Source organism: Myotis davidii, unplaced genomic scaffold (assembly GCF_000327345.1).
Source record: "Myotis davidii unplaced genomic scaffold, ASM32734v1 scaffold333, whole genome shotgun sequence".
In the NCBI taxonomy this organism is placed as follows: domain Eukaryota; kingdom Metazoa; phylum Chordata; class Mammalia; order Chiroptera; family Vespertilionidae; genus Myotis; species Myotis davidii.
This window is the reverse complement of record NW_006285266.1, coordinates 1,920,275-1,934,947: the sequence shown is the minus strand read 5'-3', so window position 1 is coordinate 1,934,947 and position 14,673 is coordinate 1,920,275. Positions and strand designations below refer to the sequence as shown.

At 56.0% G+C, this 14,673-nt stretch overlaps 1 protein-coding gene across 1 annotated transcript in view; it reads left to right on the top strand.

Moving 5' to 3' along the window:
• LOC102774633 (kinesin-like protein KIF26B) overlaps window positions 1–14,673 on the top strand; it is a 70,056-nt gene that overhangs the window by 47,002 nt on the left and 8,381 nt on the right. The window contains exons 9-10 of the mRNA XM_015558960.1: window positions 13,373–13,535; window positions 14,355–14,669. Coding sequence (XP_015414446.1) covers window positions 13,373–13,535; window positions 14,355–14,669 — 478 coding nt within the window. The remainder of the gene's footprint in view (window positions 1–13,372; window positions 13,536–14,354; window positions 14,670–14,673) is intronic.

Sequence of the window (14,673 nt, the reverse complement as noted above, 5' to 3'; positions counted from 1 at the left end):
GCATTCCTGAGAGAGGAGACGTCTGCCAGGAGAGCAGAGGTTATCGCCTGTCTGTGGCTGGACGTTTGGCCGAAAACAAGGAAGTTCAGGGCGGGATGGGCAGGAGGTGAGCGTGATGGCAGGGCTGTCAGAGGGGAGATAATGGGCTTCCAGGACATCTGCCCACCCCCGGGGCCGGGATAAGATAGTTGTCTGTCGCCGGGATGTGAGGAGGCTCTCCAGGCCGGGTTCCCACAGAAATGCGTGCGTCCAGCTGGTGGCTTTGCCCTGGCTGGCGTTGCTCAGTGGTTAGAGTGCCAGCCCTCGACTGACGGGCCTCGGGTTCGATTCCGGTCAAGGGCATGTACCTCCGAGGCAGGCTTGATCCTCGGCCCTGGTCAGGGCTCGTGTGCGAGGCAACCAGTCGATGTGGATGTTCCTCTTGATCTCTCCCCGCTCCCCTCCACTCTCTCTAAAGTCCATGGAAAAATGTCCTCGGAGGATTCGCTCCTGAACGAGGTGATGGCAGCGGACGGGGGAGCTGACCCTGAGCTGAAACGGGGTCCCTGGCGTGAACCCCTTCACTAAACACGCTTCCCGGGCTTTCCCGTCTCCAGCAGCTGAGTCAGAGTGACGTCCGACCTCCTCACCCTCAGGGACACCGTGGGGACAATGTGTGTGGCAGCCCCTTAAAGCCCGAGCCCCGAGATGGAAATACTGGGTCTCCCGGGGTTTCAGGAAGGGACCCAGGCCGGCCCGCGCTGTCCCATCTTTATCGGCGCCGTGACGCTCAGAGTGCGTCTCCTGGCCAAGCAGACGGGGTTCCTGTCCCGCCCCAGTGAGGCCGCCATGGGCAGAGTGTGCGCCCCCGTGTGCCTGATGCGCAGACACCAATGGCCCCAGTGGGGCCGCCATGGGCAGAGTGTGCGCTGTGGGGCAGACACTGCACCCCCCGACCTATCTGCGTACCCCGCAGACTAGCGCTCGATTCGGGTACTTGAAGATACGCCTTTTTCGCCTTTAGTGCTAACAGGGTGCTCCTGGCTCAGCAGGCGGGGCGGGGCCCGCTCTGACGCAGCCTGGGCCAGCCTGGGCTTGGGGAGGAGGTTCTCTTTCCCGTTGATTTCACGCTGACCCCCTGATGGTACATTTCACCTTGTGCTTCAGCCCCGAGTGGCACGGGCGTTCAACTCCACTCTCCGTGGCGCGCGGTACCGCTCTGATCCGCCGGCCGCCCTGGCTGGGAGTGTAGGCGGCTGGTTTGTCGTAGGTCTGACAGAGGACAGCGAACGTATCCGGGAGCTAATTTGGGAGACACATAGCAGAATGCCTCTTCCTTTACCGATTTGGTAATCCATTCCCTCATTCATTCATTCAAAAATGCTGCTGGGACGCCTGCGTGTGCTCACGGCCCTGGGGGTGGAACGGAGAGTAACGCAGTCTGTCCCACTCTGGGAGGTCTTGCCGTCCAGCAGAGACGCAGCCATGACAACCAAGTCTGACGCCTGGTGTCCCCAGGGCTGCCCACCCGAGGACAGAGGCCCAGGGAAGGCTGATGGAGGCAGCGGAGGCCGCTAGGCCAGCCGCATGGAGCTGCTGATTCTGACGCCTCTCCTCCCCTCCGCTCCTGCTCCATCCCCGCTCGTCCGTGTTTTCCAAACGCCCACAGTCCATCCTTTAACCGCGAGCCCCTCACAGCTGGCCTGCCATTGGCCAGGATGATGGAGCTCCTGGGCCAGGGGCAAGTCCGAGTCGTGGCTGAGTGTTATCTTTGACGATAACCAATCATCATCTCACAAGTCCTGTTGCTACCAGAGGAGAACAGCCACAGGGGAGGGAGGGCTTGGGGGAGGGAGGCCAGGATCGGGGTGCCCGCGGGGCTCCGGCTGCTCCAGGAGAGCCTACTTAGGCACAGCGAGGCCGCCGAGGGGGTGGTGCGTAGGAATGAGTCGGGGTTTAATTCATTAAAAAACCGCCTTGAACGTTCATAGAGCATTCGTGGGAGCATCCAGCCATAAACTCTCACCTGCTGCACAACTGGGTCGGGCTCAATTGAGCATTAATAGATTTTTGGGGCCATGCAAATGAGGTGCTAATTCATTTCACGTGTCATTGCACAACTGTCAGACAGTCCTATCCGTGCAGCAGCTACGTTCTACCAACTTGCCTAGCGTACCTAGTAATTCTCTAGCTAAAGCTGAGCTGGATTTAATTTGGACTCAATAGAGAACTGAAGAGATAGAGACGCTGACGGTGAACGGGGTACCGGTTTGAAGAGCCGGGGGTTGTAGAGACTTTACGACAGTCACGCCTTTGGGGCGACAACCCCAACAATCGCTAGTTTCATTTGTCCTTATCACTCTTCCTCATCCTACCAGTGAAGTCGGTCAGAACTGTCGGGGGTTCCCGGTTTGAGTGAAGGAAGGGGTCGGAGGCCCCGTTACCTGCATGCGTCTCCTGGCTGCGCCCTGACATGCGTGTTGAACAGGCCTGTCCTGAGGCCCAGGGCGGCCCTTCCCTCAAAGCCTTTCCCTGGCCTCATGTCTCCCAGGAACCCCGCCCTCCCCGAGCATGAGTCCCCTCTCGAGGACTCACTGCGATTGCCCTGTGTATAGAGAGCATTTTAAAGCTCCTGCCCTACCCTCTTCCCCACGGGAGAGCGCTGTAGCCGCTTCTGTTGTTTCTTCTGGGTGAAGCAGAGACTATTGTGGTTTCGTGCCTCCACAGGGCGGCCAGGATGCCTTTTGAAAATGCAAATCCTATGTCCCCCTTCCTTACACCCTGCAGGGGCGCGTTGTTGGTTACAGGACAGGCTCAAACCCTTTCAGGGCCCGTGAAGCCCTTCAGAATGTAGGCCCCCCACCCCCCACCGTCTGGCCAGGAGACGGGGCCCAGCCTCCTGACCCCTCCCCGCTCACACCCTCCTGCTTGAAGGAGATGCCACTCACACCGACCACCATGGTCTGCTCCTCCCTGTCCCTCAGTGATGGCTACCAGAACACGCGCCCCAGGGCTGTCCTGGCTCCCCCGTGAGCGAGCGTCTTCCCGCTTCTCTTACATGTGTCAGTTGTGAACGTGTCGCAGATACAGATAGAGACGCCGCTGCCCAGTGCGAAGGTAACAAATGGACTCCCTGCCTGCCCACCCCCAGGTGAGCACCTGGGACACTTCAGTGCCTTCGAGGCCTGTGGCTCCGCCTTCCCGGGGGCCACCTGCTGCTTGTCTGTTTACAGGCCCCTGGCTTCCTTTCCGGTTTTACCACCTCTGTTTATGCCCCTAAAACACGTTGTTTAGTTTTGTCTGTTTTTGGCCTTTTGTAAGGGGAATCGCACTCTCTTCCCGGCCCTTCGGTAACTGGCGTTTTAAAACCGCTATTTCATTTTTGACGCCAGGTTGATGTTGATTAATTCCCATTGATCATCACTTCCCATTGTGGGGAGGTGATCACAGGTACTTGTTCTTCTGTTGACGAATTGCTAAGAGATTTTAAAAAACTGATGGTTGAATTCTGTCGAGCCCATTTCTGCATCTAATGAGATGATCACGTGGTTTCCCTCCTTCAGTCCTTCAACAACGCGAGTGGCATTCACCAGTTTTCTAACATTAGAAACCCTCGCATTCTTGCCTGCTCACTGGCATTCTTCACGGCTTGTTTCAAACATCACCTCCTCCTGGAGCCGTACCTGCTCTCCGTGCTCCTCTGCTGCCTTTCCGCTCCAGCAAAGTCACTTCCCGGCTCTAACCCGTGTCGTTCTGCGGGGTTTGTTGCAGCCACTGGTGTCGAATTTTGTTTATTTGTTCACTCACTTTCTCTCCCACAGTAGGAGCTCATCAGGATAAGGACGGGGGCGTTTTCTTCAGGTGCCTGATTATCTTGCACTAATTTGAATCGAACCAACCTGCTCTAACGCTACCTCCTTAGGCACAGATAGGATCTGACATCCGCCTTCACCCCTGTGATGGCAGCCTCGGACCTGGAGGCACCTCTGGGCCAGGAGACCTGCTTTGTGGCTGTCAGACCCCTTCCCCACGATAAACCGGGCACCTGTTCGTGGTGTAGGTGATGCAGGCGTTCTGGGGGCCTGTGGGTTCTGGGCTTCCCGCAGGAGGAATTCCCACCTGAGCCAGCGGAGCATGTGAGAGAGTTTACTGGTGAAGCAGTGGGCGGGGGAGGGGGTCCACAGGCTGAGCAGCCCCTTCAGTGCAGTTTGCTTCCTTTACTGAGGCTCCTTCACTGAGGGAGGGGGACAGGACGTTCCCTGGGGGGAGGGATATCAGAATCTCTCCGGGAAGGGGCGGAGATTCTCAGAAGAGCTGTTGGCCGTTTCGTGTCCTCATGTGGCTTCCCGTTTCCGGTCACGGTGGCCGGGGCGTGTCGGTAGGATGCTCACGTATTACAGTGAGGCTGGGGTTGCCCAAGGCGGGTCAGTCACCATGTTGGATCGAGGTGGTCTCTGCCAGTTTTAAGCCGTAAGTTCACTGGGGGGTGGTCCTCCTTCCTGGTTCTGTAGCTTTTGTCAGTTGCAGCCATTCCGCCACGTGCCCATCTCAGTGTGGCAGGTGAGGCTCTGAGGTTCTAGCTGTACTTCCTGAATCAAATAGCAAATACATCTGCTCTGCCAGGTTATGACAATTTATCCAGCCCCTGTGAGGGATGAATTCCAAACAGGAGGGTGCGAGGCACATTGTAAAGTACGTTCTAGGGCAGTTTGCTACATATTAGAATCACCTGGGGAACCTTTTTTTAAAATCCTGATTTCTGGGCCTCATCCTCCAGAAATTCTGTTTCATTGTTATGGGTGAGGCCACAACATTAGTAACAAAGAAACAGAATTTCTGGAGGACGAGGCCCAGAAATCAGGATTTTAAAAAGATTCCCAGGTGATTCTAATGTGCAGCCAAGGTTGAGAACCACTGTTCTGGGGAGAGGTAGGATTTCAGGAAATATCTGTGAAGGTGTTTCCTGTGCAATATAAATGGCAATGAATACAGGCTGCAGATCCTTATTTAGCACCACGGCGTCTCCAGGTGTCTAGGATCTGTTCGGAACCAGGAAGTCTTCACGTTCATTGAAGAGGGTTAGTTACTCAGACTTCCTCGTGTTGACATGGCTGCTTCCAGGCTCAGGAGCTGGTGCCGGAGAGCTGGTGGGAGGAGGTCTCGGACCCTGTGAGTCTAAGGCGAGGCTGCCATGACCCATGTCCCCAGATGTGGGGGGCAGCTCCCTTCTGACAAGACCATCCATTCTGAGCTGCACCTGGAAGGCCACGCACCCTGGTTCTAAGACACCCCGGCGAGGCAGGGAGGGCTCCATAGCTCACAGTGAACTTTCTTAATACGCGAGATGGAGTCTCTCTTGGTGAAAGCCCGGGCGGCTTGCAGGCCCTCTCACTCCTGGCTCATGGAGCTCCCGTCTACTCCAGGGAAGCGGACACACCCACAGCCCAGCGCCCTCCCCACGTGACGATCGAACTCTCAGAAAGGAAACCCCCTGCCTGATTTCTTGCTGGGATCCTGGGATCCTGGGAACACAATCTCCTTTGGAAAAGGGGAAAGGCCACCTTTCAAAATCATGCAGTTTGACCCCCCAAACCCAAAGGTCCTTTCCTCACCGAAGTCACCGTGTGACCTGTAATTTGTAAAAAAGAGAAGCCGTGTGATGGTTCCTCTGAAAGTCTTTCCCACGGAGCCGGACTCCCCCCGGGTTCAGGCCTTGGCTCGGGGACCATCTCACAGGTCTGGGCCCCGTCGTGTTCACAGGCAGCAGGAGGAACAGAGCAGCCGCTCTGGGAGGCGAGGGCCTTGCTGGGTGCGGGCCTCCCTGTTCGGCCGGGAGCCGGGCACACGGCTCAGCGCTGTCCGCTCCCTTCTCTCCAGTATCGCCTTTCTCTGCTGCTGCCCCGTCTCCACACCCATCCTCTCTAATGTCTCTCTCGTTTGCTGGTTGTTTAGTCCGGAAAGTACATCTAGTTTCTGTGTTTCCAGCATGGCCAGGAGCAGAACTGGGTCATTCCTGATATTGTTTGTTTATTTCCTTAGACATCTTAGTTTACTTAAACAAGCCCATCGACTTCCTGCTGTTTATCTGTGATCTACGTAGGAACGTCCCCTGCTGCCCCGGCTGCTCTGCTGGGTCTTTGTCGAGGTGCCTGTTTCTCGTGTGTTTATTTCGTGGGGTGTTCACGCCTCACTGGACTTTCACGTGTGTGGTTCCGTGAGACCCGGGTGACCAGGGTTTGCCTGTGTCTTCGCGTTTGCTCTGCCTGCTGCCTGGCATCGCCAGCAGCTGAGGGTCACCTGCATGACGTCCTCAGCCTGAAATACTTCGCACCACCCAGATATTGAGAAGGAAAGCTACAGACCTGCATTCATCTGGCCTGGGGTCCCGACTCTCGCGATAATTTCTGTCTTTTTTGCTCAGGGCCGAATTCCCAGACAGTTGTGTCTTGTAGACGTGAGGGCGGGGAGGTTGTGGAGGGGAATTTTCTCGTAAAACTCTCACGTTGGGCAGTCTGTGGGCTCTGTCTTCTGTTTCCACGCCCGTTAAGGCTCCATGAAATTAAGCCGGCTATTACCTGGTTTGGCAAATGTCTTCAGGGTAAGAGCAAGCCTCCATGTTCTGCCGGCTTCTCTGAGTTGCCAATTCATTTATTTTTTTGGCCCCAGAATTCCTTACTCTCTTACGAGCCCAGCAATGCATTTAATAAGATTTGTGAGAATATCTTACCCACAATGTTTAATTGTACTTGGTGCTTGAAGGACTTCTTAGCTAAGGGGGCTACTGTATTGCTTTGTGCTACTTTTCTGTACTCATCCCTGTTCTAAATTATAACTAAGAGAACCACAGAATTTACTGTCCAAACCTGGATACTTTTGATAGTGAAAAGTAGTCATCAATATTATTAATTTTCTGAAATATTTTCTGACAAATCCATTTATATGAATGGACTTATAAAATAGTTCTGTTCAAAAATTACCTTCAAAAATAAAATATTTTTTTTCTTTTTTTTGGTTAATCCTCACCTGAGGATATATTTCCATTGATTTTTAGAAAAAGTGGAAGGGAGGGAGAGAGACAGAGAGAGAGAAACATCAATGTGAGAGAGACACATCAATTGGTTGCCTCCTGCACACAACCCTAAACTGTGGCCAGGGACTGAGCCTGTACCCAAGGTACATGCCCTTGGCCAGAATCGAACCCGGGACCCTTTGGTCCGCGGGCCGACACACTATTCACTGAGCAACTGGCCAGGGCAATAAAATAACTTCTTACAAAAAAACCCACATGCGTCAAAATAAAACAAATAAAACTTTCTTTATATTGTTTGTTAGAACATTAGAACAAAGTAGAAATCGAATTCTTGAGACGCCTTTGTGTGTTTTCATTGTTTTCACCACACCTATACCCAGTACGTTAATGGTATTTTCCTTAAGAAGAATTTCTTTCTATTATTGTCTTAGAGCCTCAGCATTTTCTTCTTCGTTTACCTAACTGCCTACCTGTGTATTTGTGTATATGTACGTGCATGTGTGTTTACATACAAAATGATCTATTTCTCCTGATAGAATGAGCGTAGTCTGGTGGAAAATGATTTAGAATTTACGTGTGCCACAACCAACCTACACTCATTTCAGTGGGACGAGTCTCTCAATTCATAAGACTATTATGTGTTAAAGTTTCCAAAGACCAGCCCGGCTGGTGTGGCTCAGTGGTTGAGCGCCGACCTATGAACCAGGTGGTCACAGTTCGATTCCCGGTCATGTGCGTGCAGGAGGCAGCTGATCGATGATTCTCTCTCATCACTGATGTTTTTATCTCTCTCTCCCTCTCCCTTCCTCTCTAAAATCAATAAAAATATTTTTTTAAAAAGATTCCAAAAATCCCAAGTCAGTGTCAGGAGCACAGTCATGGAATTTCAAGTTACCCTTTTCTCCTGTGGGTTTGTGTCTGACCCTCCCCCGTTGCCCCCGCCTCTGCTGGGTGCAGTTAGCTCTCCCTGTGGGCAGTTCTGTTCCATTTAGGAACTGCAGCTCAGTTCAAGCTACGGGGGCGGAGGTGTTTGTGTTTGACCTCATTCTGGGTTTGCAACTTCTTTGGAACAAAAATGGAATCAAAATTTAGTTGGTTTCCAAAGCTCCAGTGCTGTTCTGTAGGCCACTCAGGCAGACATAAACCATGTCTTACAGCGAAAAATCTAAAAAAAAAAAAGTTAAAGACTGTCATCTGTCGGCTTTTAATTTTATGTCATTTAAACTGGGTTTAAAGTCTCAAATATTTCTCAGACCCAACTGGTGACAGACAGCGAGAGACCCGCGCTCCCCGAGTGGCGTGGTTTTCATGTCCCGTGAGCTTCATCACAGAACTTCCGCGGCTCAGTCTCTCAGCCTGTGTAGACGGGGCAGATTTTGGCGACAGCTTGTATTTCTCGGGCAGAAATAGCTGCGTTTTGGCAGTTACGGAGCACGTGTGCAGTCACCAACTCCCATGCGCTTCAGCACACGTTTCTCCATTTGGTGGGAACGCTGTGTCCTGAAGTGTGAGCGCCGTCCACGGCTCCTCTGCCTGTGCTGCTCAACAAGGCCGTGAAATAGACAGTGAGGGTCAGCCCACGTCTCCCCATCTTATTTTTTAAGTCTTCATAATAACACCTTATTTTTAAAAGTGGAAAATTCAGGACAAAGTACATTAGACAGGATGCAGTATAACAGGCATAAACTGAGACTTTTCGGCGCAAAACAGGACCTCTGCCTAGGCCAGTGATGGCGAACTCTTTGATACGGGGGTCTTCTTGACATTTAACGTTGTTATCTTGACACCTGAGTTAGTTTCTGGGTTAACTCAGCTCCTTTCTTTCAGTGTATTAGGAACTGACGTAAGAGGAGCGGCCGGCCTCTGCTTGTCGGTGTTTGTACTGAAGGGCACTGTGTCTGTTGCAAGTGCCAACCTTGGCGACCTCCGTAGAGATGCGCTCCTCCAGGGAGAAGCAGGCCCCGGTGGAGGGGCTGTCCGTGGTGCTGAAGCAGGGCCGCCCTGGTGCTCCCCGCCCAGCGCTCGTCCTGCTGCAGGAGCCCTGGCTACACCTGCCCACCTTCTCCCTTCAAGTCTGCCACCTCCTTTCTGGAGAAGTGGACTCAACACTGTCATGAGAGGAATAGTCTCTTTCTTGTGGAATTACCTGGCCACCATTACAGCCTGACCTCTTATGTCACGGCAGCCTGCCAGCTCAGCGGCTGCCCCTTTAGAAAGGAGGTGAGTTCATTGGGTGTTGTAGGGGCCTCAGCAGAGAAAGGGTCTCCCTCCAGCCGTGGATCCTGCCGTGTGGGAGACCGCAGGCAGAAGACAGGACTGCCTGGTACCCCTGAGGCCTGGGTGTTCTCCAGCAGGAAGGGAAAGTGACAGGGGGGACACCTCCAGCCTCAAGGCGTCTTTCCTTATCATGGGCTGCGGTTTGAGCCCTGGCTGGTTTTTCTCAGTGGTTAGAGCGCCGGCCCTCGGACTGAAGGGTCGCAGGTTCCATTCTGGTCAAGGGCACGTGCCTTAGTTGCAGGCTCGATCCCCAGCCCCAGTTGGGGTGCGTGCAGGAGGCAACCAATCGATGTGTCTCTCACACTGATGTTTCTCTCTCTCTGTCTCCCCCTCCCTCCCACTCTCTCTAAAAATCAAGGGGAATACATATCCTCGGGTGAGGATTAACCGCCACAACAAAACGTCATTCTGAAAAACTGTGTGCAGTTAGGGTGGGAGGAGGAATGTGTGCGGATAGAACGTGGCTGTTTGAAGAATGGCGCTGTCCTCCTGCCCCCAGCGTCGCTGCTCAGGCCCCTGCTGCCCTGCCCAGCCAGGACCCTCCCCCAGCCAGGACCCTCCCCCAGCCCCGAGTCTCTAAGTCCCTCCCCCAGCCCGGCCCTGGGGCTGGGAAACAGCAGCTCTGAACCCTATGTCCCCTCCTCTGGCCTCACTGTTGGTGCAAAGGTGCGGACTGAGTTTGTGCTGACCGTTGCCCTACAAGCTCTTTAAACCCTTTTATTTTCCCACAAAGACACCGAGTTAAACCTGCCGTGTGCAGCCTCCATCCCCTGCCCCGTCTTGTACCCTGTCCCCAACGCCGTCGTCTGAGTTACAGGGTCAGACTGATGGGGGGGACCGCAGCTTTATCGCCACCATTTCTCACTCCCGTGGCGATGTGCTCTGGAGCCTGGAGGCCCAGGTGAGCGTGTTGCTGGCAGCTTCTCTGGCTTCCCGTCAGGGGAGCCGAGCTGCTGGTTGCCAAGCAACGCACATCCCTGGCTTCTTCCCGCCACGTGGACTTAAAAAATGTCCTGGTTGCTCACGAATGGCGATCACATGGGAAACACAGGGCAAACGGTTCGCTCTGACGGCATCACGCCCGCTCTCTTCTGTCCTCGGTGTCTTCCTGAGAACGTACGGGTCACGCGGGTAAAACGCACCCCTTACAGGGCTTGTCACGAGAAGCTTCATGCCAGCCGCGTCATGTCACTTGCAGAGCCCATGTGGCAAACCCGCCGACGCGCTAAGATGCATTCGTAACCCGAATCGCGACGCGTGTCGCTTCCCGCCTCCCGCCGATGGGCGCGGTGCTGAGGCCGAGTTGCCGATGGGCGTGTTCCCAGCCGGGCTGGACGAGGCCTCGCTCTGCCCCTCACCCCCTTCGGCCTGGGAATAGCGTCCTCTTACAGTCTGTGCAGTGGTGCCCGCGTTCTGCATGTGTGAGCTTTCCATCGGCGATTTCACTATTTAAAGCGCTCCCCCCCCACCCCCGCCCCATGTGGCCTGCGGTGCCGTGGAGGGTCCTGTCGGAAAAAGGCTGGGCGTGCCTTCCGGAGGACACCCGTGGTTACCGAGGCTCCTCCATTTGCCGTTGGCGTGAATTTAATGTTCACGAACCAACAATGTGGTGCATCCGGGAAAAGGAAGAGGATTCATGGATCTGTAGTCAGGCTGGAATGGAAAGTCTTAAGTTACACCTGAAGTGCATGATGGATGTTCAGGCCGGGTGGCTCGGTTGGTTGGGGCGTCGTCCTGTACACCAAAAGGCTGTGGGTTCGATCCCCGGTCCAGATACGTGCAGGAGGCAATCGATGGATGTTTCTTTCTCACATCAATAAAAACATAACCCTCAGGTGAGGGTTAAAAATAATAATAAATTTAAGAAATAAAGGGCATGAGGAAGCTATGGGAACGTGCTGGCGGTATCTGTAGGCTCACAGACGAGGACTGATTAAATAAGGAAGTGTAGCGGGCAGGATCGCTGTGAGCTGGAGGCCACAGGAATGTACGTCCTGCTGCCCAGGGTCAGGCGGGTTACGCTCTCCTCAGCCAGTGTTTCATTAGAAGGAAATCAGTGCCTCTAATTCATTCTTTGTAAGAAATACCCATTCGATAATAAGGTGTCTTGAAACAGAAACACATATGCAGCCAGGTTACGTATTGACCAACGGACACCCTGTGACCGAGGCCTCCGGGACCTCACCGTGTGTTCCCGGGAGCAGCCGTGCCGTGTGCACCAATTCAGTGTTGGCAGAACTGCTGTCATGAGAACGAAGAACTGGCTGTATGTGCGCACAGCTGACCCCATGGACGCCGTCTCCACTGCCCCCGCCTCCCCGGCCAGGGCCCGTCACGGCTCAGCCAGGTTCAGCGCCTCTGAGCCTGTCTGCCCGGAGTGGAGCAGGCGTGACTCCCCCTCGGTCATCAGCACTGCTGGTGGCTGTGAAAGGCATTAGATGTTTGCCGCCAGGCCGGCTCCTCCTCTCCACACCCCATACTTCTCGCTGAGTCTGGGCTGCTGTGACATCTACCACAGACGGGGTGGCTTCAACCACAGAAGTTTATTTCGCACAGTCGGGGGTTGGGTCCAGGTTCAAGGCACCACAGGTTCGGGGTCTGGAGAGGTCCCACCTCGCGGTTCCTGGACGGCGTCTTGTTGCCATAACCTCACGAGGTGGGAGGAGTGAGGAGGCTTCTGGGGCCCCGTTTACAAGGGCACTAACCAGTCCATGGGGGCCCCACCCTCCTGACCTAATCACCTCCCAGAGGCCCACCTCCTAACACCATCACGTGAATTTGGGGAGGACACACATTCAGCCCCTCTCCTTCCTCACTCTGTCACTGGTTATTTTGCTTGAAAGGAAACCCTGGTATATTTTTAAATTGCCCTGGAACTGAGCCCAAGTGAGCCCCGAACTGGCACCTGAATTGGTCCCAGATGGAAAGGAAAAACAGTTGTCCTCACACCCATCTCTCCTCCCCTAAGGCGATGCAGGTCACGTGAGAAATGTCTTCCCATTTCCCAGGTCTGATCTCTGGGGACGGTGCCTGCGTCTCACACTGAGTCAGCCAAGCAGGCCCATCCCCCTCAGGGAGCTGTGCAGGGGGGCTGACAGGGGCACTGAGGGGAGGACAAACCCCTCAGATGACGCTGTGAATACACACAGGAGTGTGAACACACACGGTGTGAGCTGAGCGTGCGCAGGGGTGTGAGATGAGTGTGCAAAGGTCTGTGAGCTGAGCGCGCACAGGGACGTGAGCTGAGTGTGTACAGGGCACCTGGGAAGTGGGCTGCCTCCCGAGGTGAGATGAGGCGGCAGCAGCTGAGCAGACCTGTGGCTGGAGATGTGAGCCGCCCTCTGGAAGCCAGGCAGGGAGGAGCAGGGACAAGAACGGGGAGGAACCCGGAGCCGCCTCCAGGTCCAAGGATCCTGGAAACCGTGTAAACACCTGGGCCTTGTCTCACGGCTCCGGGCCCTGTCCCTCAGCCCCTCAAAGTCCCCAGAGGAGGTTTTTCTAGGAGGTTCTGTTCCGTTGCTGACTGAGTGCTCGGGCTGCGTCTGTGTTCCGCCACTTTTAGGAATAGGAATTCCTTTATTACCACTCTGTGCAAATATGAGTTACACGACAACAGCAAGAAACGGGGTGCGACTCCATGGCAAAGGGCCTTTGTGTGTTTTATAGACACCCAGATCTTCAATGCAGGTTCCCAGCGGGGGGGCTGCCTTTGTGGCAGGGGTGGCCTGTGAGCAGGGGTGGGCCGTGAGCAGGGGTGGCCTGAGACAGGTGGCCGGTGAGCAGGGTGGGCCGTGTGTGCAGCCAGCGGCGGCATCTCTGGCCACAGCTGTCCTCCCGCTGTTCCCAGGCCTCTGTGTGCCATCTGGGTACAGACAGGGTGCCCATCACGGCCGGGTGCAGGCCCAGGGGAGGCGCTGGCATGAGCTCTGTCCTTGGGGTGAGAATCTTGCCCAGCTGCCAAGTGCGAAGAGCCTGGTGCTAGAGAGTGAGCCGATCAGTCCGCCATGAACACCCACTGCCCCCAAGCAGCAGCCTGCGGAGGCCCGAGCCCAGGGGGCACCCCCTAACGCAGCCCCGTGCCCGCAGGGACAGCAAGCTCACCATGCTGCTGCGGGAGTCCCTAGGGAACGTCAACTGCCGCACCACCATGATCGCGCACATCTCGGCCGCCGCCGGCAGCTACGCCGAGACCCTGTCCACCATCCAGATCGCCTCCCGGGTCCTGAGGATGAAGAAGAAGAAAACAAAGGTAGGGCACTGGCGGGGTGGATGAGGGGTGTGGGAGCCGCTCAGAAAAACCAGCTCAGCAGTCTCCCCGCCCACCTGGGCAGGAGCGCCCGTCACTCCGGGCCCCACCGTCGCTGCCTTTCGGGGTCATCCAGCCCGGACCCTGACCGGGGTGCACGTCCACATGGGGGGGACGGAAGGACTCACGCACAGCGGCTCCCACCGGCCTTGGTCCGACGGAGACCAAGACCGTGTCCCTCAGTGGCTGGCCCCGGACGACTGCTCATCCCTCACTCAGGTGGCCCTCCCCCTGTGTGTCCAGGAGGCCTTTTCAGGCTGTTGGGCTCTGTCCTGTGAGGTCAGGGGTTGCTGGTGGTGCTCAGAGTCCGCGACACGCCCCTGGGCTCACCTGGCGAGGCAGAGGCCAAGCCAGCCAGCGGGGGCGTGAGACGACCGTGTGAGGAAGTGACCAATGGTGGTCACTCTGATGACGGCTGGTGACGTGGGCTTTCCCCTCCTTTCTGTAGCTTTGTATAAATAACAACAAGCAAGTTTTTCAAACCAGTGTTTCGTGGGACAAGGTGCCACAGTTCATGACCCCCCGCCCTGAGGAGCTCAGCCCGGCCCGGCTGGTCACCCCTTCAGGAGCGGACTCTGTCCTGTGTGCCACGCACGGGCTGCCCTTGGCACAGGAGGTGCACTGGCCGGGCACAGCCAGGCATCTGCCCACATGCAGGACAGCCAGCCTGGAGCCTGTAGCCAACCGGCATCCCTGGGGGTACCTGGGCAGCTCCTGGGGGGGCCCTGGGGCAGCCCATGCTGACTGTCCTCTCGCCCACAGTACACGTCGAGCTCATCGGGGGGAGAGAGCTCCTGTGAGGAAGGCAGGATGCGCAGGCCCACCCAGCTGCGGCCCTTCCAGGCCAGGGCCGCCGTGGACCCCGACTTCCCCGTCCCGCAGCTGTCCAGCGACCCCGACTACTCATCCAGCAGTGAGCAGTCCTGCGACACGGTCATCTACATCGGGCCCAGCGGCACGGCGCTCTCCGACAAGGAGCTTACGGACAACGAGGGCCCCCCCGACTTCGTGCCCATCGTGCCGGCTGCAGAAGCGCCCAGGGGTGGCAGCCGGCCCCCCGAGGCCGGGGCGGCCGCGGCCC